This window comes from Falco peregrinus, chromosome 5, assembly GCF_023634155.1.
Source record: "Falco peregrinus isolate bFalPer1 chromosome 5, bFalPer1.pri, whole genome shotgun sequence".
In the NCBI taxonomy this organism is placed as follows: Eukaryota; Metazoa; Chordata; class Aves; order Falconiformes; family Falconidae; genus Falco; species Falco peregrinus.
In genome coordinates this window covers 38,755,944-38,780,821 of record NC_073725.1, presented here as the reverse complement: position 1 = coordinate 38,780,821, position 24,878 = coordinate 38,755,944, and the positions used below count along the sequence as shown (strand labels likewise).

The 24,878-nt window shown below is 36.2% G+C and overlaps 1 protein-coding gene across 3 annotated transcripts in view; it reads left to right on the top strand.

Moving 5' to 3' along the window:
- The window catches only part of VPS50 (VPS50 subunit of EARP/GARPII complex), a 93,373-nt gene that overhangs the window by 19,186 nt on the left and 49,309 nt on the right, over nt 1–24,878 (top strand). For all 3 annotated transcript variants that reach the window (XM_055804655.1, XM_055804656.1, XM_055804657.1), the window contains exons 8-13: nt 83–118; nt 2,617–2,699; nt 7,696–7,738; nt 10,725–10,823; nt 12,389–12,529; nt 17,096–17,231. In XM_055804655.1, coding sequence (XP_055660630.1) covers nt 83–118; nt 2,617–2,699; nt 7,696–7,738; nt 10,725–10,823; nt 12,389–12,529; nt 17,096–17,231 — 538 coding nt within the window. The remainder of the gene's footprint in view (nt 1–82; nt 119–2,616; nt 2,700–7,695; nt 7,739–10,724; nt 10,824–12,388; nt 12,530–17,095; nt 17,232–24,878) is intronic.

The following is a 24,878-nucleotide window of genomic DNA, read 5'->3' as shown; positions in this document are numbered from 1 at the left end:
TACAGTTACGTTTGTTCAATGACAAAATATTTTTCTTCATTTCTGTGTAGTTATCACTGTGGTTTTTTTTATTTATTTTTAGCAAAGAACTGATGTGCGTTTGAGCGAGATGTTAGAGGTAAGTCCCTGCCAGACTATTATAATTTGAAGCTGTTCTAAGTCTACTTCTGTCAGTCTTAATTTTGTCCCTTTTTTGCTTCCTCTCGCAAACAGGCTATGGGTGTTTTTATGTGGTGAAATTATATTATTATATTTTTATGCTTTTAAAAAATATGTGATAATTACTTCAAATCAAAGTAAATAGCCCCTGTGCTGAGGCAGTGAGGGAGGAGAGTATTTTCTGTCAAAGACTCTATCCTGCCTTAAGATCTGGGCATTGAGGCTTGAGTTAGTTCAGTAAGAGTGCTATGGAGTCTTGACTCCCCTCCCTACCCACAAGTTATATTTCTTTCCTGGTCTTAGCTTGATATTTGGAAGAAAAAAGGTGAGATTTAGCCTATTGTTGATGTACTGAGTCTGGATAAAGTACTTCTACTGGTATGTTACTGTACAAATGCATATATGGGCTCCCTACTTAGTATTTTATTTTAAAGTATAGTAGCTTCTCTCCTTATTTGTTGAGTTGGCTTTTTAATAGTCAGTTGTAGAAAACAGCAGCATGCAGGCCATAACACTGCAAATTCTACTGATACGGTATATATACTGCCTAAAAATGCAGTAGATACTGCACAGAGCAAAAACAAGAATTGTCTTAAGGTGATGAGTTGTATGAAAGATAGCTTCAGGATTTTATTGACAGCTATATTCTAATCATGTAATGTAACCATTTTGACTTGCTAGTTTGCTGAATATTTACAGCTAATACTGGATGGAATGTCGTTATGATAATCCCTAGTTACTAAACTTGGAAATTGAGTCTTAATAATTGTAATTCTTAAGATTCTCTGAGTTTAATTCCATCTTAGGTAATACACCTTGTTTCAGCACACTTACTTACTCTTTACCAAGCAAGAACTTATTAATTCACAGGCTGCATAAACATTACCTTCTCTCAGTAAGCCCTGTACCGTGATTAGCTTTTAATTTCTGTGCTGTATTTTGGTGCACAGGAAATGAACTCTTCACTGTCTACCGGTAGGAATTTTCTTGAGGTGGAGGTGTGGGTGTTGGCATTCACACACAGACCCTAATATCTGATTATTATAATTTGTTAGTGATTTGTAAACGTTAAGGACTGCAACTGCCGTTTCTGGATAAATGCAATTTTAGAGCTGCGCTCAGTGTCTGCTCCCAGTAAGGTGTTGTCTTTACTTCAGGAAGTTAGCTGGGAGTATGTATGAGATCTTTTAGTAGCCATTCACAGAGGAACATTTGGGTTGCGTTCCCAATTAAAAAAAGACTAGACATGAAGCTATAATAACTTACAGGGGGTAAGCTACATCTGGAATATATTAGTAATATATGTTATGCAGGCAGGCTTTCTGATTTGAGCTCTGTTAGACTTAATGGAGCAAGTCCCAGGTTTCCAATGGAGAAAAATGCGAAGAGCTGTAAATGCTTCAATCATTTTAGACCAATGTACTGTTCTGTTTTCACCTAATGCATAATGTATGTGGGTTTTTTTGTGTTTTTAGCTAAACTTGATCTGCATTAGAATGCTTCTGTTAAAACCGATTTCATTTCAGAAACTCCTTTATGGTAATAGCTAAATATAAATTGCCCTTGCGTTTTTACTTTTTGATCAATGACTTTGAAATTCCAGTAACAGCTTTACATTTGAGCTCTCTGAAGCATGTAATATAATGGATGTAATTAGGACAAAAAAGGGAAGCTCTTAGCCATTAAAGAGGGTTTTTCTTCCTCCCAGAACCTTTCTGGCCTCATAACTATTTTTGTACTCTATTAGATATACCCAAGGCACTGCCCATATTCTGTTGGCAAGATCCTGGGGTTTTACATTTTTGCATGTATGTTTCTGTTTTGGTTTTGTCCTGGTGTCTTCATGTACTTCCTGATAGACTTATCTACCTATTGGATATTCTTCTTATAAATTAGAGCAATATTTCCATGACGTATGCTCTTTTTGTCCTGGGCCTTGTGTGAGCCAGTTTTATTCATATTAATTTCTAATTAGCTATAAAATGTGTCAAATTAAATAGTGTTTATCTAGGCATAATATTGGAGTGTCTTCCTTTTTAGGTTTTGTAAACAATGGCAACAGCCTGCCGGTGCCTGAACTTACTTTTTCCTTGCTCATGAATAGATCATGTTGTATTAACAAAGGTTAGAAAGTTAACTGGGAAGGTGTTACTTGCTTTGTAATAAAAACTCTGACGTGTTTTGTATGAATGCGTACAGAAACAAAACAGCAAGTCATTTGCGTAAGGTAATGTAATACACAGTGTTTTAGGGTATTGATAATATGTTGTCTGTTTCTAATTCTAAACTACTTGCACATTAAGTTCTGTGATAGATCCTCATTCCTTTAACTTTACTGTATTGTAAGAGGCAAAATATTTTGTTCTTAATGTTTATACATAAGCGTGCAAGCAAAAATGGGTGTTGCAGTGTTTGCTTCAAAAGCCAAATCAGCTTTCCATTGTTTTTTATCCGAAGGAAGAGGACTATCCAGGAGCTATTCAGCTGTGCTTGGAATGCCAGAAAGCTGCCAGCACTTTCAAACACTACAGTTGTATAAGGTAAGGTGACATTTTGCAGATTTCAGCTTCTGTATAATTTTTTTTTGTAAATAGTGTAAAACAGTGACCATTAATTCTCATTCTATAAAGCAGCTTTTTTTTTGGTTTGAAATTTGGTTTTCTACTTAGAAAAGTAAAATTGAGGCATTTATAAAAGCATAAGCATCCTCAATAGTTTCCCCTCTCCCTGTACCACTACTAACTTCAGAATCATAACACTATATAATCTATGTTTGAACTAAGTCATTGTTTTGTAACTGTCATAGTATGTTGGGAGGTAAAGTTTCAACTGAGTCTGAATTATAACTGTGCTACAACCTGCAGCCTAGAGATACCTGAGCTAATTTTTTAATAAGCAAATTTGTATTCTGGAATTAATATACCTACAGCAAGATGGCTTGTGGAGGAAAACTTGCTAATGTCATCGCCAAGAATCAGGTTAAGAGAGCTTCATGCTGTCATGGAGAAATTGCATTCAGAACTGGAATTAAATTGAGAACTGAGTATCTGTAGTTCCTAGCTTAGAAGGACTTGATGTTTCCATTGGTTTTTAGAATTGGGTAAATATTAAGTTCAAGGTTGTAATAAATATGACAATAATGGAGTAAAATGAAGTGAATTTTGATGTTTCATCCACTAAAAAGATCATTAGATTAATTAGATTTTCTTTTTAATTATAATTTTTAATCTGTGGGTAAATTTCTGACATTGTTTGATCTCCTTTCAGATCTCTTTCTGACTTAGAGGGGCCAAAATCTATGAAAACACATGCTTTGCCTCCCTCTGTCCTCTAAATGTACGCTTTGTTGCAACTTCAGAGTAATTAGCCATAATCCTTGATTTCAGTTTAGAATCTGCTTTTGAGGTACAATTGTCTCTGGATCTGAAGATGCACCAAAAAAGTGTACGAAGTTAGAAATTATACCTGGCAGTAAGCCCCCCTCTATTCTGAAGTCAGATTCCAAAGCTGCATTTTGCTTTCTTTTTAGTTCCAGAAAACTTGTGTGTGTCTATAAATTGACTGCGCTGCCAACATTTGCCTACATATATTAAAATTTTGAATCCCTTCCTTGTATAGTAGTGAATGAAAACTGTTCTGCGTTTGAGTGAGGAAAAAATGATTATTTCCCTCAGTTCTTGACAGTTTAGTTGTTGAGAGGCAAGATAACTCCTGAACAGCTTTTGCTCTGCTTGACTTTACCTTCTGTAGAGAGATGGGTCTTGCAGTCTTCCATATCTGTGTCTCATCTGTACTGTTCAGTAAGCTCTTAGTATTTATTGCTCTTCCAGATGCTCTGTGCTTCCAAACATTAATCTGATTTATTCTGTGTATCTCCTGCATTTTTTTCTTTTGGAGAAATTAGCAACATTTATTCAGCTTGAAAAGGCAGCTTGCTTTCTTAGACTCTTACAGTGCTCATATGGAAAACCTTGCTCTTTCAAGATTTAGCTTAAATTACACAGTTTCTTTGACTTAAATTCTGTTTTGTATAAATGATATGGAAGTTTCTGTTTGGTGTTGAATCACTTCAAGCTTTTATTGTGGAGATCAACTCTGAAACCACTACACTGTGTCCAGCATAGCAAAATTTGGAACTAAACTAGCAGTTCACATTTTCACCATTTGGAATATTTAACTGCAAAAGTCATAGTTTTTAAAATCTGATAGCATACTGACAAGATATGTGACAAACAGCTGTGAAAATTTACTTTGTTGTTGCAGTCAAATGGATACCCTTGCATCTGAGAAGACAGTTTTCTTGGAAGAAAGGATGACAGGAAAAATCAGCACTGCTTCTTTATCCTGAGGGAGTTTTTTGAGCTTGTTTTTGTTTGCACTGTGAGGGCAGAAGGACATTTTAGCTGCAAATCCCAGCCCCAGTGCATACGTTTCGGTCTCTGTGTACTGTTTTACTAGCATAAGTCTGACAGAATGTGTATTGTATGGAATAACGTCTTACTACCAGGGAGTTGGGCTAAATGAATAAATAGGTATTTTGCATTTTTATTCAGGAGTGTGGTAAGAAACAGCTAGTAAAGGAAAAGACATGTGCTGGCATTTTTAACGTGCTTATATGAGGCATCACTTCTGTATCCTACCATGAAATTTTTGCAGTATCCCTTTGTCTGCTGTCCACATGACAAGAATCAGTGCCTGCCTTTGTACAATCATTCTTCATATTTTTCTTGCTAGATGGTGGTAGGAATTGGGTGTAGCTCTTAACCAGCAGGGGATTTAAACCTTCCTATGAACCATATAATTTTTTTATTTTATTTTAGTGTATACGTAATCTGAAGAGGCAAGAACTTCAGCTTCCCTGCTAAGACTTCTTTGATTTTAAGAGTGGCTGCACGTTCTTCTTTGAAATAATAGGCTGGATGTCTATTGGTTTTGTTCTCCATTGTCTTCTTCCTAGGGAATGCTTGCATTATGTGATTCGTTTTTGTTTAAAAAATACAAATCAAAGTCTTGTGCCTTCTGCTTGTTGATCGGTTCTGATGTGAGTAGACTTGCTTGAAAAACCCGTAGCAAAATGTAGTGTCAGATAATAAGGTAGCTCTTGTCTTTTGCATTTCGGTTGAAACGTTACTTTTGTTATGTTGCAGTGAAGTGCCTTCTGAGAATGTGCTACTTTCGATTTGTATGGATGGGGATGCAAAAAAACCCTAACCCCTTCTAATAAGTTTTTTATGAATGAAATGGATGCCTTCAATTAAATTCTCAATTATGGTAAATGGGCTTTCATAATCATCATGTAGCCATTATGTCCAAGCACTACCTTTATAATTCTGGCTTAGAACATGCATACAGATTTATCTGGACACTGCATTTCTACATTTTCACTTCAATACTTGGACAAAGTTACTTTTCTTATGAAATTTTGTGATTGCACCTTCTTTTCCTAAATTAACATAAATGTAGACTATATCCTTGCAAACACCTCCATATATCATAGTTTGTTTGAATAAATAAACCATGAATGTCTGTATTGGTGCTTGAGCCCTCGCTTGAAGGGGTAGACAGTGCTGTCACAGGACTTAAGCTAAATAGTAGGGATAAGAAACATGTGACAATTTTACCTTGGTTGTGTTCAATATGGAACAAGATCTTTTGAATTCTTCCCCATCCTTCTGTCCCAAACCTAAAGAAATGTACGCTGTTTAGGAATGGCCCTGATCTTGGGGTATTTGCGGGGAATTGTGACATGAGGGCTCAGGTCCCTGAGCTGCCCATGCCTCCTATGTCAGCAGGTGATTGCAAGCTGAGATGTGCCTGGCATTAAGCATAGTGGAAACAAAGAACTAGTTTTCATGAGAATCTGTGCTGGTATACAGATGAAATTGGTCAAATGTAATGACCTGCAGTAATCCAGAAAAGATCTCTTGAGCCTAGGAAGTTTATCAGCCCTACATTGCAGTAGTTGAGCAAGTTCTTTATGCATGTGAGCATGTAAATTGCCCGACTAAGGTGAAAAATAATTTTTAAATTTGATTAGAAACGGTAAAGAAATGCTAGATTAGCAACAGCATGTTCGTGACATTTGTTTGAAAGGAATCATAGTCTTCTGTTTATATGGCACATGCTACCATTAGGGGCTTTGAATTTTCATAGGACTTACAGTGGTACAATTACTTAATTTGTTCGGTCTGTGCAGACACTTACCTGTGCGTTGCATCGTTTTTTTGCTAATGTCAGCAGCTTCTATATATTAGACCAGTTAATTTCCACATGTAAATCTAACTATGGTTATACACAGAGGGTGATGGGCTATGCTGTACCTAGTTCTAAAGGTGGAAAGAAGGAGCAAGGTTCTTACTGTAATGTCTTGATAGCTAAAAGAACTGGAGTAACAGGAAATGCTTATAAACTCCAGCAGGACATGTAGTAATGTAAAATGGTTATGGAGGATTTTTTGTTTGAAGGCTTGTTGCATGTGGAGAAGCAATAAAGAAATACCGGCTACTTGATTAGTGTTTAATGCCAGCTCTTTCTGATGCAGTTTTTTCTATTTAAACCTTTCTTTGGAGGGTGTTGTATCCGGGTTATCTAACAGAACCAAAAAAGGAGGGGTGGTAAGTGTATCATTTAAGTGGAGAGAACTAGGTAGGGAAGCTAACCTATCTTTTGATAGTTAATGTAGGCCCCTTAGGAGAAGACTCAGAGCACAGAAGTTGTCTAAAATCAGGTATGGTGATTATTCCATGAAAACTCTGTGCTTTCCATGCTTGAAGAGAATATCCTGCCTATTTCTTAGTTGCTTCAACCCTTCCAAACAAAAAGATAGTAGTCATATTTTGTGTCTTATTTTTCTGGCTGGTGTTCTGAAATTTTTAAAGCTGAGCATTGGAAAGGAGTAGTTTTGCCTTTTTTGTCCTAAATAGTTTCCCTTATGGTAACTATTTTTTTTTTTATCTTTCTATACAAAATATAGCTCAGAGAAGTATAATTATGGTCTTGGAAAGAGTTTCCAAAGGTTTTGTAGGCTTAAGTTCTTTTTTCCTATGGTGTTTCTGTAAGGGGCTCCCGAGCAACAAATAAAAGTTACTTTACCATAGTTTGCAAAGGCTTGACAGCCCTGACCTTTCTGGGTATGTTCTTCTGTAGATCACAGTGCCAAAGAAAAATATTTAGAATGCCAGTTGCTTGGGAATACCTTTGAATACTTGGCTAAATCCTAGCAGGATGGGATATTGTCTGGGCTCTCTTAACACTGTTGCGTTATAAACCCAGGATAATGTACTGCTGCAACATATATTTTAATTTGAGGTGTTAGGAATACTGCAAATGCCTGCAGTGTGAGCCTTTCTTACTACTAAGCTAGTAACAGTAGCGCGGTGATCCTAGTCTGACACAGCAGGTTAATGATTTAAGATAAATTACCATCTTGTCATTCAGTAGCAGGCAACTGTGTTTTTTTGGAAACAAGAAACTTGGTGTGAAATGTTAGTATGATCAGTAGTTTTATTTTAAACATTTTTTTTCTTTCATTAATAGTGAGTTGAATTCAAAACTGCAAGACACCTTGGAACAAATAGAGGTAAGAATTAATATGTTGATGTTTAGTATATGTCAGTATTTAACCTCTAGGTACTAGAGCTTTCTAATGTAATGTTATTAGCAATTACAGAATATGTATATTTCTTTCAAATACTATCTTTGGAATGCTATAGTCATTGCTATTCATGCAGATTTTTGTGCTGCAGTCAACCTAAACACTTGTAATATGTTAACAAACTTATGAGCCCAGCTCACAAGTTTTGCTCACTTCAAGTGGTAGAGCAGTCAAATAAAATAGGCACAAAACATTTGACGTACTGGAGCAAAGGTATGCTCCCTGTATGATAAAGACACATGGTGGTTTTTAATCCATGATCTGCTGTGAATTCTTTAGACTGCTCCTAGACAGTTGTGAAAAGTAAATTAGCAGCATGCCAGTAGGTTTGGGTAAGCTACACAAGAGATCACAGTGTCACTGGAAATTTGAGGTCCGCAAACTGGAAACTGCTGAATAGGGCCAGTAGTAAGCCGTAGGAAGTAAGACTTGAGTAGCTGGGAAAGATGCAGCTAAGATCAGTTTAAGCTGGTAGATAGTATTGCAAAGAATGTAAAGTGGTAAATGTCTTGCTGGGAACTGGTGGCAAAAAAAAGTTCATGAACAGTAGGAATTCTTTTTAACTAAATTACTAGGCAATTTTGAGCTGGAACTTGGCAAACTTTTTCTAAGAAGTCTAGTAGTGTAGATATGTATAATGTATATGTAGTGCATGTTATGCCTAGACATGTAATGCATAGCTGCAAACTGAACTTGCTGTCCCAGCAGCTCTCTATGTCTCTGGTCATGTTCTTTAGAAAGTCAGGTTAGTGCAAGTATTACACTACCTTGTTATTTAATTCCCTTAATTGTTTAACTTTGTTAAATTTCCTTCATTTATGCATTTGTACTTTCACTTTCTTGCAACCCCCCATGCCCCCTTTCACTGATATGTGGTATATTCAGAGCACGTCCGGTTCAAAAGAGCTAATGAAATGACTGTTTTCTTCTCGTTCTCACATAGGCCAGTCGTTAAACTCCTCCTTCTCTCTGTCTCCCTCCACCCCCCCCATCATTCATCTTGTATTCCTATTGCTTTCATTTACTTGCCATTTTTTCCTTGTGAGTGAACATTGGTGCTCCTTAAAAGGAGACATTCATCTTTACCTCTTTCCAGTAACAACTTTGCAGAACAAATTCTACTCATACGAAAATCTGGTAAAATGTGCCATGTTGGTTGGTGAAAGCAATTCACAGCTAGCTAAATAATCATATTCAAGGGTTTTATTTATTGCTTGTGAATTTACAGAAATATCTTATTTTCCTCCTGTGAAAGTATCTTATTTTCCACTGGAAGAAGTGTAAGTCATCCTGGGCTTCATAGATTGTTCCCGTGAAATACGTGCTCTAATTAATACAGAATCTTACTCTGCTAATAAATATTTTAATGAGTTTTCTCAATAGTTGAGTGCTTCTGCTTATGTCCCTTCCTTTGTCCTGTGTTTTTTTCTTCTTTCTTGTAATTTAGGTTTTAACATCGCTTTTTTATACTATGTTACAAATAAAATGCAAGGTGGCTATAGCAGAAGGAACCATTGAAAAATGCAGAGAAAAGATTGAAGTGCTCTGTGTTTAAGAGCTCTGTTCATGGGCAGTTTGATATATCTGTTTCTGTCTTTATACAGCAGTTCTGCATGAGATAAAAGAAGGAAAAAATATTTTAAATTGGTATATGGCTGGAATTAAAATTGCTGAGTAACCTTTTAAAGAAGTTCTGAATCTTTAGGTTACTTGTCCTTTTACCATTTTGCTTAGGAAAAAATGCAGATTTTGATTATATTCCAGTCTCCCTTTTTGTGCTTAAAGAAAATATTAATCTGCTTAAAACCCCCAACAAAATAAAACATCTACCCACCACACACACGCAGACCCAACAGCAACACCACCCCCACCCCCCACCCCCCCAAATATCTAGGATTAAAATCCGTAAGTATTTTGTGGCTAATGAAGTAATGAATGAAAATTTTCCAGTGGAGTGAGTAATTAAAAGTACTTAGGTGCTAAACAACCATCTCCTGTGGTTTAGTGACTAGCAAGGAGAGGAAAGTATCTGCTAGCTGTGTATGATATCGTATGGTACTGATTTCATGTTTTCTTTTCTTGCATTTTTCACTAAAAGTAACTAGAGTTAGACTGTGTATCTCTGAAAATATTACAGTGTCTAAGTGAGAATTATGTTATTAAACTGCATGATCAAATTCTTGGAAGCTTTATTAGTTAATTGTTAAGTATTTCATCCTATTCTAGTTTTTTTATTCAATGCACATAATAGATGAACTTCATTTATTGCAGAGCTGTTCAGTATGCTCAAACATGGCAGAACACATGGCAGAACTAGTAATTGTGTGTGTGTGCTTTCTTTTTACTTTTCTCCGATTGTACTGATCATTGTGCTAGTATAGTACTCCCTAAATTACTTATTTCACAATGAACTTTTAAGTCAGACAATGTTGATTCCATTTAACAGATGGCAGGAGGGTTAAGAAGTTTGTAATTGAATTGCTTGAGCTGAAACACCTGTGGAGTATTTTCATAATTTTTTCCCCAGTTCTAGGTTTTTCTTAGGAGTGGAAGTAGACCAAATTAGAAATCGCAGCTCTCCCATAGTGGGGTGCTAGACCTTCTCAAAGTAAACATCACTTTGAATTTAACTTCAGGAAAGTAGTACATTTTTTACTGTGCTTGTTCTTGGAAATGGTGGCACTGTTTGGCTGACAGAAATTTCAGACTGAAGTACTTTAGTCTGTGAGAAGATACATTTGAATACCTCAGAATAGACAGGTAATGTACAGTCTTGGCTATTTTACAAGCATATTTATCTGATTTTTTTAAATAAACATGTTTTCCTCACTTGGTGTTGTTGAAATAATGCATTACTTGGCCTGGTTTTATTTAGTGCTTAACGCATTTTCCCTCCCCTTAATTTATATAGGAACAATTGGACGTAGCACTCTCCAAAATATGCAAGAATTTTGATATCGGTCATTATACAAAGGTTCAGCAGGCTTACAGGCTGCTTGGAAAAACACAGGTTAGTATTCATCTTCTGAGTAAGTCTCGATGAACAGTGAGTGGTGTAACAGCGTGAAGCTTTGAGTACTGTCACAGAAAGTCATTTTCCTAACTGTCGTGGTTTAGCCCTGGCCAGCCGCTAAGCCCCACAGAGCCATTTGCTCACTCCCCCCTGGTGTGATGGGGGAGAGAACTGGAAAAGTAGAAGTGAGAAAACTCGTGGGTTGAGATAAAGACAGTTCAATAAGTAAAGCAAAAGCCGTGTGTGCAAGCAAAGCAAAACAAGGAATTCATAGGAGAGGTGCTTCAGCACTCTGATCATCTGAACCAAACAAAAGTGGGTTTTGTTACTGCGTGGTTTTGCTTGCTCTGTTCTCATGATAGTGACTTAGTTTTGACTTTCTTTTTATTACTGTTGAAGTCTATATTTTGAACCTGTCCTGGAAAGAGTTCAGTTGCATCATTATTGAAGTATCTCCCGTTTTGACCTGTTCTCAATAAACGAAATTACAAGAACCTTCAATGTCTTCAGTATTTTTCATATTTTCAATTGTCATTCAGTTTTCTTTGACTAATTCAAGTTAGGACTAGCTGCAGAAGGTTATTTATTTGCAATAGGGTTGAAGCAGAATTGCTTGTTCATTTCTTATGGGGTGCTTGAGTTCTCACCTTGTCAGTAGCAAAGTGTCAAACAGCAAGTACTGAAACTGAACATTTTCAAATGTGCAGGATCGGGTAACTTCATTCTGGCATATCAAATAATTTTTTTACCAATTCTTATATAGCTTGTATACTGGTTATTAGGTTATCTTGAAACAGTGAGAGAATTCAATTTCTGAAATGGACTGATGTTATGTAGAGTTTATTAACAAAGGATCAATGGGATAACTAACTCAGGAAGCAGCCTGACCTGAAACTCAGGTGTGATTATGACATATAGTAATTAATGTTTAGTACATGTACTGATACTTGTTTTTCTGGAAAAAAAGTAAGTTTTGTTAAACAAACGTCTTTTTTTATTGCAAAGAGGGCTTTTGTAAGAAATTTATTGATATGATGTGCATGCCTTTCTGTAACACTTAATCCTACTTTATATTCTTCAAGGAAGAACTCAGTTTGCCAAGTGGATGAATTGAAGACCTTGCAATTGTGATTTTAGTTTTATTAATTGCAAAGGAATTATTTTAGTTGAAAGTGTTCCCAGTAGGAAGAGTAGCACTGATCTCAACTCATTTCTTTTTGATATGTTCATCAGTGTTTGGGAGAGTAAATGAATGAATGAGTAAACTCTATAATTAAATATATACATGTAAATTTAATATTTACTAGTGGTGATGTCAAAAACCTGGTGGGTTACAGAGGGATAATGGCAAAGGAAACTGATTTTACTGGCAATACTTGAACTCTTTACCATTGTAAACATTACCACATTGTAATATTTCCAAGTCTTATGTTAGATATTTTTGAAACGAAGATTGGAGGCCATGTTTACAATCTCCTGTGTTCAGTACTGAAAAAGACTTACATTAAAAGATAGTGATGTGACAGATGGAATTTTACTATTTGTTATTCCTGTTCTTTCAGACAGCAATGGACCAGTTACATATGCACTTCACTCAAGCCATTCACAACACTGTGTTTCAAGTAGTCCTTGGATATGTGGAGCTGTGTGCAGGAAACACAGACACCAAGTTTCAGAAGTTACAGTACAAAGACCTCTGCACAGTATGTAATTCTTGCATATATGTATATTTTTTTTAATCTGAATTTTTCCACGGTTATAAGTGTACCTTATCTAAGTAGGGACTCAGTTATTAAAATAACCCTGCAGCTACTATAGTTTCTTAATACAACTCATAGGCTAATTGAGAGATTAGTTATTCACAACTTGGTGCTGATTTTAATTGTGCCAATTCTTAGTACTTTGGAGTTAGTGTACAGATCATCTAAATAATCTAAATACATGTAAAGAAGGAAATTGTAGGATAAAACCAGGAGACCAACATTTCAAAACTCCCACGTTGTCAGTATAATAGGCTAGTTACTGGAATCACTATTAGCTTTCATTGAACTTCATTCCAGTGCATTTAAGTAGTATTCACATTATCTACTACTGCATTTCAATAAGGATTCTTGTAAAGATACTAACTTAATTGGAGTCTTCCCATTACTCCTAACTTTGTGTCAGATTCAGTGCGCTTTTGGTCTCAAGATAAGGGGCAGCTGTAGCTGTAATATTGAGATGCAAAAGCCTGATGATGGGCAGATCATGGACTGGGAATAACCATGTATTTTCCTCTGGTATAAATCTTAGATTCAGTTTCTTGCATGTATATATTTTGTTTAATTTTTTACAAATGTATAATTTAAAAATTAGAATTAATTACTGTATTCTGAGTAGTATTTTTAGTTCACTCTTTTTAATTCTTTCACTTGTAATTTACTGTTGCACCCAAAATTTTTTGTAAAACTTTGGCGGTGGGGAGGAAGAGTGTGAGATATTTTAGGTGGTTCTAACATTGATTTAAAACTTGAAATTATGTTTTTATCTTGAATGTTCATCAGAATGTTTGTTTCAGTCACAGGCTAAGCCCGCAACATACTTCATCAACTCAAGGACACACCCTATCAGTTGCAATCGATGAAATCAAAGTATAGTGACAAGGAGATTAAAGTTCATATTCTGATCCATTTTCTGCTCTTTCACTTCTCAAATCTCTTGGGATTGTGTAGCTTCACGTAGTAAACAACACATCTGCTTTGAAAACCTTTTCATTTGAAGGAAGTGCCCCTTTGACTTAAAAGGTTTATGTAAAATAAGAGCCTTCATATGAGTGAAAGTAGATTATGGCAAATTAATTTATTGGGAGAAATTGACAGAAGTATTAATGAACAGAATGAGTAAGGTTCCAGATGGGTGGTTTTTGTACTTCACTGAAATGGATTCTAGTTGAAGAAAGCCAGTAAACCCTAATTTCTGTTCCCTGGACTGCAACCCTATCATATTTCTGATTTAAGTCTTCAGAGGGTGGTTTTGTTTTCACTTCTTAGTTTCTAATGCACTTTTCTGAGCTTTATAATCCTGTATGCTCTTCAGTTCATTTCTCATTCTGTGCTAGTGTTTATGATACGAAGCCCATTTATTTACACCCACAAACTACTACTGCTCCCTCTGACATCTTCTAAAGTGCAGTTGTGTGCTGGTGTTGATCCTTACCCTTTACAGTGCAGCAGGATCTTTCAGATCACTGGAAATACCGCATTTTGTAACACAAAGAGAGAGTTGCTTTGCATGGTTGCAAAATAATTACCTCATCATTTCTGTTTGGTTTTCCTTCTGCAAAACTCTCATGAGATGCTTCTTAGTTATGTGAATCTGTCAGTCTGTATAAAGGGAGGTACTCAAACTTTGTGACTGTAATGTACTGTGAATACTGCTGTAATTTACTGATGTTTTTCATTTTTCATTACTTTCTTAGTAACAGTTAGGTGTTTACGGACAGGCTGCAGAAGGGAAATTTTGGTCTCTTGTTACAAACCAGGCTGTTCAGTGTTTGTTGTTACCTGTTGCAGTGCAGTTGTGAAATCAGAGCACTGAATAAGCTGGATTATCATAGCAATTCCATTTCTACCTTCCTGTGGAAAAAATACCAAGAGATTTTCATCTCTTGTGTTCAGTTGTCAGGGAATAAATTGTTTAAGACTAAAATACGAGCCTTCTTTCTCTGTGTCTAGTTCCAGTGAGAACTCTCTTCAGTCTGTCTACACTGTTAAGCCAGGAAGCTCTTAATGTATGAGTACTTCCGGAGTACTTGCTCTAGTTAAACAATGGAAGTTATATGAAATTAGCTTTCCTTTTGGGGCACATTTCTTGTTGTGTGTTTCTAAAAATCTTTCTAAATGAATTCTTTTAGCTCATTTCCACTTATATGGGTAGTAGGGCACTATAGTGTTATTTTGTTTTGATTTTTTTGTTTGTTTTCTGGAAAAGATACTGGATTTTATGATGATGTGGGTTTTTAAAAAAGTGGTATTGTTTTCAGTAAGTCTTAGGCATACATGTAAATTCTGTGCCTGTGCACTCTGAGTCACTGTTCCCTTGTTCAGCATTTATTTTCATAGCAATAAGCCATGCTGTAACTCTTACATCCTTTCTCCTCTTAAATACTACTGGAGCAGGGGAGAGTTCAGCTGCTTAATCATCAAGTTTTGATTTTTTTCTATTCTAGCATAAGTTCAAAGAAATTCAGTTGTTTATTTCCTTAGCCTAAATGGAATTATCTTGGTATTTAGTAAGTGATCCTATCTTCCCGGACACCTGGAAACCAGTATGTCTTCCAAGTATAGTGATCTGCACAGCCAAAGTTTAGATTTTATAGCTACTAAAAGCCCTGAAATACAGTACAAGTAACCTTGCCTGGTGACTTGGCAGAGAAAATTGTGAAACAGTTGTTGAAATGGCATCACAACTTGTTGTTTAAATGATAAACTTATTACTCTATTTTGTTCCATTGTTAGCAAAGGTCTGTAGTATCTGAGATTAAAGTGTTTCAATAATGCAGTCACTAATGTATGTCAACACTTCAACTAAAGGATGTTTTAGAAAAAAAAAAAAGTGTTGTTACTTTTTTTTATGCACCAAGAAGTTGACTTTCTCTTTTTTTGTTGTTTATGTGTCCAGGATGCCTAATTTATATCCTTGAGGCATCTCTGGTTTGATAGGGAACAGAATCAAAACATTCATTTAAAAAAGCCCAAACAAACCAGAAAGACATAACGATTAATATGAGGCCTCCAGGTACTTTTGCTAGTGACATCTATTGCTGAAGAACAGTTTTTGTGAGTCCTTCCTCATAAGCAGAGTATAGGAGAATATGGCTTGGGCATTATGTGCTACTGCCAGGAACATTATTTAAGCTTAGGAAGCAAGTGAACATGATTAAGTAGAAAATAAAGGTAGGGAGTTTATATATATATATTTTTTTTTACCTGAAAGTTGAAAAATAGGAGGGGTGTAAGTGATGCATCTGCATTTGTGAAAAAATCTATCCAGTCTAATGTTTATTCTCTGACAAATATAATCCTCAAGCTGATAAAAGTTTTGTTGCAGTTCATTGCTCAGGAAGGACACTCAGGGTTTAGAAAGCCACAGTTACATCGATGGATGAGGGTGAAGTTCAGAGGGAATTAATTGCTTTGGTAAAGGGTTTGCTCTACGTAGAGTCCCTGGTTATTATTTTGGTAGTTATGTTGACATCACTGTTGCAGGAGCTGTTACTATTTTTGAAAAGTTTTGTTGTAACTGTAATGCCAAAACTTTTGAATCGTCATGCATATACATTTTTGGGTTAGTAGGCAGTACCCACATGGTAAAAGCTAATTAGCCTTGTGGAAGTCAACTGTGGACACTGAAGCAGCAATGAGAAAGTTTAAACTGTTGTCTACAACATTGTAAGTTTGAAGAATTAATTTTCAGACTTCTCTGAGAATGTTTAAATAATAATGGAATTGAAATCACATTTGTGCAGCTGGACTTTGCCCTTGTTTGTAAGCTGTGAGACTGTACTTCTTCACAGCAAGTGAGATAGGGGTGACTTGCCATGGCCACTCAGAGAAGCAGTATATTTTAGTCTTTTCTTTACCAATCAAGACCCCTTCTCGAGTTCATCCCTTTACCTGACAGTCTCATCTTAGATATTTCTACTGGATATCTATCTCTCTGATAAAATTGGTATTCTTCACCTAATGAATATTTAAAATCACAATTGGCTCTTTGGAGCAGGGTGGATTGGGGTGGTAGGACAGCTGCCATCTAAGTTGGTTTGTTTGTTTTTAAACTGCTTCTTTATACAGCATTCAATCCAATGGGGCACCAGCCAGGACTGTTTCTATGTGCTGCTGAAGGACAAGTATCTCTATCATTGAACTGACACAGTGTCTGCATGTCACAGGGGTGGCTGCATCCCTCTTTAAGTGAGATGTTCTGACCGTTAGACTGTATGGCTTGACTTCTGTGCCTGCCTTGCTGTTCCATAAATGTAAAAGCTGGATAACATATGGGCCAATTGGTGGGCGGGGGCATTTACAAATGACCTTTGCACTTCTAGACAGCGTTTGATTAGTTGACTAAAGTCAGGCATCTGTCGGCTCTCAAATACTTTTGAAAAGGAAACTGATGGATGTCAGGCACCTCAGCAGTATGAACATGGATATTTTTGTATGGTTTGTTTTGCCTCTGCAAAAAATGAACACGATTGTTAAGTTTCACAATATGATTTTGTTTTTCTGTAGCATATTACATCAGACAGCTACATTCCATGCCTTGCTGATCTTTGCAAAGCCCTCTGGGAAGTCATGCTCAGTTACTACCGGACAATGCAGTGGCATGAGAATCATGACCAAGATGAGGCAGCAGCTGTGTCTTCTGGTAAGAAATTCTTCTGGAAACAAAACTTCTGATATTTGGAGATAACTTTTCTTGTGCTTAAGCTGTTAATTTGTGTGTCAATACCTCTGTGGTCTTGACCCAGTGCCTTCAGCATTGTTGCTTATAGCCTGCAGTAAGGACTTGAAGTACTCACTGGATTTTTGTAGTCTTCAGTATAGGGTTCATTTTTTAATTAATATGTGTATGTGCCATTAATACAGATATAAGCGATATTATTTTAAACAGTGCTTATTGCTGTGTTGGAAGTCAGCTATGGTAGATGACTACAAAATCTGAGGATTTTTCCTTGTAATATAGGACCAGCGTGAAATTTCAGAATTTTTGATCAATGTTGAAATTTTCACTGCAGATTAAGTTTAGTAGATTGGGATACTGGGTTGTGTACTAGGAAAGGTGACTGAAACAATAGGGAATGAATCTGTTGTAGATCTGTCGTCGTGATTTTCAGGAAATCCAGTTTCCTGAATGTTGTGTGTCATCTCCACTAGTGACTCCATCATAAGATACAGTCACATTTTTCTTGATACCCTTAAAGGAAAAGGCAAACATTTAAGGTACAATTTTGATTTTCATTTATTGTTGTTCCAGTTTGTGTTTTTAGGACAGAAGCACAAAACCTTTGTCTGTTGTCTGAGTCCTCCTAAGTACATTTTGATGGACATATTCTAAATCAATATAAAATGTCTGAAGACATACTTTATTTCCTCACTAACCCAAGATACTTGTGTTTGGCAGAGCGTGAAATTTACAATATTAAGATACAGCAAAACTCCTGTTCATTTGAATCAGATAGGTTTGCTGTTTTCTTTCTGAACAAGAGGCTTCTGTCAAGGGACAAGGGCTGTAGGGTTGCTGCTAGAAGTTATTCCTCCTTGCCTGATTTGCATAAAACTTCTAACCTTTATGTTACATTATAAGAAGAAAGGGGAAAAAATTGGAAATAGAAGTAAATAACACATCTTGGAACACTGTGCTTCCTACACTTTATTTGAAATCCAACATTTCTTTCAAACATCAGATATATTATAGATTTTAAGTCTTAAAAAGAATGAAATTTATGATAATTACCATTGTCTTACTACTTTAAATTAAAAAAAATAATGAAAATACTTTCTTCAGAGTGTCCTTCCCATTTTGTGTGGAATCTTAAAAAAAAGATTAGAAAAATGTGGATTTGTTGAAACAGTTATTTCAGATGAGAGTTTTTATAAGTATATTTGAATTAAAATTAAGTGTTCAAATATTTAATTTTGAGATGCACTGTGTGAAGAAAGATTCTGAAGTTTTGAGTGAATTGCCCATTCTTAATAATATTTATTTTTACATATAAAATAACTTCAGATAATTACATTTCCTTCTTTTGTTTTCATTTTGTTGTGATGTTTGCATGTGTAAAATGAAGCAGGTATCATAATGAGTTTATTGCATGGAAGCATTATCACAGTAGACTGCTTGCTCAGCTCCAGATGTAATTTTAAAAATAGTTCCCCTTAGCATGTTTACTTGTGATATTCTAAAGAAAGAAATAATTTGCACTGCAAAACTTTCTAAAGGAGCCATTAAACCTAATAAAGTGGTATATTCAGTCACATGAGTGTTTTTAAATGCATTACTTTTTAAATACGTGCCAGAGTGTTTTGGTATGTTTACTACTAATCCACTAAATCTTCTGTCAGTCAGTGTTTAAGTTTATGGAGACGTGGCTTAGCTGTAGTGTACACAACTAAAATATATTTAAGCTACTGAATCACTTTTTAAAATACCTAAGCAGCGATAAAACACACAAAAGGGAATTTCACAAGTATAATTTGATATCAGAGGGACTATAAATATTTACCAAATGTCTGTCTTTTTCTCAAAGTCTGGCTCATGCTGTAGTAATTATTAAACCTATGCATGGAAGTCTCATTCGGTGTTTAATGATTTAATAGCTGTGATATGTGCTAAAGCCAAAGAGTGAAATTCCTGTAGTATTGGTGGGTATGTCAGAAGGAATCATGGAGGCAGTTCAGGAGATAATGCTGAAATTGTGCCCTCAATTAAACCCCACAGACTGGAACAGTAAAAGGAGCGGTCTTAACTGTTGTACATGTATCTGGCTTTTATCATTTTGAGAACACAAGGCTGTCCCAGTATTTTTCTCTCATTGTGCCGGTTAATGTCAGCAGTCTTATGAAGTACCTTAACTAGGTCAAGGGACTCTGATCTGAGGGCACAAATGCAGCTGTAGAAGTGAGAAGCTGGATTTAGAAGATATACCTCTTTCTGTTTTAATAGCGAAGCTTATCCAAAAGAGTAAAAGTCCTACATGGATTATGGGTAGGAGTCTGCACTTCGTCTAGATTGTATGTCACATAATTGTGATTATTAATGCCTGTTACAGATGTTAAAATGTACTTTACATAGCTTGTAAATAATTGTCCTGCATTTCTGAGAGGTGTGTCTGCTTTATACTGTTAAATATTCTGCTTATTTATGTTCTGAACATTAGCCTAGTTTGAGATTGAAGAGCAAAATGGAATAGGAAATGCTTTCACAACAGGATTTTGTTGTTTGTTTGTTTATAATGTTTATAGGAGAGACTCTTGGAGATTGAGGCTTCCTGCCCTCCCCCCCTCCCCCCCCCCCCCCCCCCCCCCCCCCAAACTGAATTCAGAATTTGCAGTTGTTCTTTCAGTTATAGTGGACTGGTGTTTGGGGATTGCTTTTAAAAAAAATTAATTACACACACACATACACCGCTTATTTTGAATAAACTACATGCAAATAGATAATTATCTCTAGATAAAAATGCAATCCTAAAATTTTTTAAAGCATAAGACTTACTTTAGTACCTTTCATGAAATAGGAACTACTGAGGTATAGGTTACTGAAGTGTTATAACAGAGTAGCAGTAAATCATGGTGAAATACATTATATTGATAGTTTTATAAATTATCAATAACAACACTTAAGTAATTGCCCTAATGTGCTTTTGGAAAGATAGAATTAAGTGTTCATATGTACGACTTGTTCAATCATACTGAAAATTAGCGAGCTATAAGTATCAACTTCATAGCATGAAATGAGTTCTATGTCACATTTAATGAACTGCTACTTATTCTGTGATTTTGTTGTTAGCATAGGAAACAGCAAAGTGCTGTGATAAAGGTTTTAATTCCTGGAATTAAACTGCTTACTGAAAAACTTTCCATTGCAGTGTTGGTCATGGTCAAAGCTTTGTTTGTGTTTGTAGTATAGAATCAAAAAATGAGATTTAAGGGGACCTGTGCAGGTCGTTTTGTCTTCCCTGCTCAAAGCAAAGCGAACTTTGAACTTGCATTGTTTTGTGCAAGACACTGTCTGGTTCAGCTGGATTTTAATATATGATAAAGTTTACTGTGACACTGATGTAATTCACATGTACTCCCAAGACACTAGTTTAACAGAAAAACTGAAACTGAGCCATAAAATGATCACTATAGCATTTAAACTCCTGATTTCACAAGTGTAGTCCTAACAGTAAAAGTTAGTAACACTGTAATAACTGTAAAAGATTCACCGAAAAGCAAGGATAAGATTATTTAAGATGTAAATTTAATTCCAACAATTTTAATTTCTAAAAAATTCCATTTATCATATTGCGTAAATTCTGTGCAAGACCTGCTTGGTATTCGAAAAATGAAGCTAGAAGACAGTGATATGATTGATTTCTTTCTTTTTTTCCTTCTCTGCCTAGTAAGAATTAAACAAAAACCTTTTCTTATGAATGAAGGCTGCCTTTACAAATTTTTGAGAAATAATGAGAAACCTGAAAATTGCTGTATTTAAATCAAGCATCTAGAAGAATAACTCCTGGATGCTTCTAATTCTTATTTTTATGTGAAATCATGAATATTTATGTATTCTGCTACTTGTTCCAAATTCTTCAAAGCAAGAAGTGTAAATGCTTGTGGACCTTTGTCCAATCCTTGATTTTCAAGCAAATTATCCTAAATTCATATGTTTGCATGTGCGAAATTAGCTGCAGTACAGTCCATTAAAAGACTGGAAACAGTCTTAGCATGACTGGCCATAAACTGGGAGCACTAGGAGATTGCTGGAGGGTATATTGCATGGATTTTTATTGAACAATAGCATCTATATGACTCTGTCTAACCAATCCTTCATAGATGGCAGTTTGTGAGGACAAGGACTATGGTCTTACTCTTGAGAACAGGTCAAAGGTACTGACTGGTTTAGGCTTGGCTTACCTCTGCAGAAGCATAGAAGAGTTGTAGAAACTTCTGAGGAGCGTGTTGTGACTAAGATAGCTGGTTTTGTTTACTCATATAGTCAGAGAAAGGATAAATCTGCTTAGAGTTTCTCTAGTTGGGTTATTCTTTCTGTTTATATTTTGTTTAATCTTCCATGATAAATCACTTTTGAAAATGCACTTGTCAGAGTTACTGCTTTCAGAAGAGGAGAATATTTAGGTATAGTTACTAATTTAAAATTTACGTATACAGTGGCAAATACTTATTTTATGATTTTTCTTTCATAAAGAAAATTTTCTTTGAGTGCCCTGCAACAGTAGATATACTATGGAATTGTGTTTGAGTCCTGTTCTTACATCAAGCAGCCTTTTATCTTCTCATTTTGAGTAATAAGGGTAAATTCTCAGTCAACCTGCAAAAGCAGTCTCAATGACTTTAAACAGGAAAGAGTTGAACATAGTTTTGAAGGCTTGGAAGAAATTAGTATCCATCCTTAATATAGGCTAAAATTATAGAATGTATTTTATTATGTTTTTAATTGTGAGGAGGAGTTGTTTAATTGAACGTAGCAGAGCTTTTATATTCTGGCTGGTTCTGTATTCTAGAGGTCCAGCCTTGTGAGCAGGCTAATTTTAACTCAACTGGCTTGAAGATTCTCCTTGGTAGCGTTCATGGATTCACTATCATAATCCCTAGCTTGCACATGAAGCTCCCTCGGTGTTTGATAAAGTTCATAGTTAATAACGTGTCCAGACAAACCGAATATCTCCACTTGAAAGAAATTAAGCAAGGCCAGCGTCCTTCTCAGTAACCATATTCCCCACATTTGCTTAATTTAAATGGAGCTACAGGTGTTGGAGGGTTCATATTTTTGTTGCTTCTAATTGTGCTTATATAAACATCCATATAATAGGTCATAGATTATATATATATATTTAGAATTTTTAAAATTTTGTTTGCATGTGAAATGCAAATAGTTCTCGTTCTGAGAAACATTCTGGAGAAGTTCAAAGCAGAGAACAGGTGATTGATGGGGAGAAGGAAGATGCATATCATGCTTTTCTACTTACAAGAGAGTCTGGCTTAGGACTGGGAGTATGAGGCACTGGTAAGTGTAAGTGCTATTTAGGATTAGTGATTGTTACAGGAGAAAACTGCTCGCTTGACAGTGAGCACTGGATGATGTGAAGTAAATACGGTCACAACATGTTCAAACGATGCTGTGCTCTTTCATAATTTGGTTTAATAGAGTAATCAGTATCTGATACCAGTCATAACCATTCTTGTTCAGTGAGTGACTCTTTCCTTCCTTCTCTTAAATATGCAATAGGCCGGACAGCACTGTGGAGGTCTGTTCTGCACACATCTGAAAAGGCTGATTAAAGTCTTGTATCTGGTTTCCTATTCCTTACTGGGCTCTTAAGTCAGGTGCTCATGGTATTTACACAATATTCATCTGCAAGGTCTGGATTCAGGGCAAGGCTTGACATGGAAAGAGCACTTATGTTATTGACAAAAAATTTCTTAGCGCTAGCAGGTGGAGGGCAGACATAGGTTCTTTATGGTTCTGGACTCTTCTTCAGTAGACAGCAAAATTAGATATGAAAAATTGGTACTCTCTCTGAGGAAAGTGAAATTAAGCCAGGAGGCTTTTCAGAAAAAAACTATGAAGCCTAGTAATGAAGAACTGCAAAGGTCAGTCAGGATTAGCTCTTACTGTGGTCCTGGTAGCATGTTACCATCTAAGGAACACTATTGTGACAGGGATTTAGTATGCAGGTGGCATTTTTGTCCTTGCTAGTTTTGAATGACCATGTAAAATCTTGCCCCTGCATTGAGATCAGCTCATGAATGAGAAGCTGCTGGAGCTGCACCTGAGCTGTCTGGCAGTGTGACAGTTTAACAGCTGAGCGTGCTTCACAGCTTTAGTGCTGTGTCTCTGCGTGGAAGCTGCGTGTAATCTCACTGAGGCAGTTCGGTCCATAGCCTTGGGTTGCTTCCGAATTCCTTGTTGATGCTGGAAAGGAATTGTTTTTCCAAATGATGTGTTCCACAAGTTAGGGCTGACCAAGGCACTACTGGCAGTCACATGAGCTGTTAAACATTCTGCTCTTTCCTTTACCTGCATGTCTGCATTGTAGCAGTGATGTATCTGCCCGGTCACAAAGTCCAACAGGTTGTGAAAATGGCCTCATCATCTTTCAGGAATGTAATCTAAGGCAAGAACATTAGACATGCCCTAGTCTGTTAGACATGTCTGTTTTCTCTCCAAGTAGACCTGAATTGTAGGGACTGTCTTTTCCACTTCCATTTGTTCATTTAGTTAGTTAGTTAGTTAGTTTTCTCGGGATCACTCTCTGGGTTCCTGTTGGATCTGGGCTTTATGCTGCCTGTTCCTGTGACTCCGGGCAGCAGGGAGGAGACTTCCTGATGTGGGCAAAACAGTAGCTTGGGACTTGGTGGAGATTTTTGAGAGTATGCGCTGGGATCAGGAGTAAGGGAAAGAAATGGTTTTGAGTTGGGAGCCTGTGCATGAAGGTAGAGAGTTGAGACCAGCTGGGCCAGGAACATGAGTGCATAGTCTTCTCAAGTGCTGAAAACTAGCTGGAGGATGCAGAAGAGATGGAAAGACAGGTCTGAGCTGCATGGCAATGCTAGGGGTACACAGACAATTCTGTGTTTGCAGCCTTTTGAATGATGGGATGGAAGGGGGGCTGTACACTTTGTAATATTCCAGTGTAATATTTTTTGTATATTTTTACCTTTTATGTCAAATCACTAAATGGTTTGGTCTTAAAGGATAGGCATAATTTTTTTCCTTATTGGGATCAGCAGTTTTCTTATCATGGGTAAGGTTGTATGTATAGTCTGGCTAAGAGAGAGCTTTCCTGTGGTGAGTTATAGGCTGTGAAGTAAACTGCATGACACTGCCATCATGGACTGCAAGCATAACCACAACTGTATGCTCACAAACTACATATGAAATACTACCTTTTATTTTTTTAAAATGGAAATAAAATATATTTCCTCCATGGGGAGAGAGAACACCTCATACAGGAGAAGTTTAGCATGTATGACAAGTACTTTTTTGGAAAGTGAGCCAGTACTGTGGGAATGAAAGTTTTAGAATCAAATAAAACAATTTTGGAAAAATGAAAAACATCTGATTATATGATTGACATTCTCATGCATAAGCATAGATTAACATGACTAACATAGCAACATAAATATAAGGAAGAAAAAGAAAAAACATGCTATATTGTTTGCATAGTTCATGGGAAAAATTTCAGTAGTTTTCCTCAAGAGCTGCAGACAGAATTTATTGGGGCAGAAAGTTAAAAATCTTGCTTCTGAAATTTTTAAGTTCATCTTGGAGAATCCTGTAGAAGAT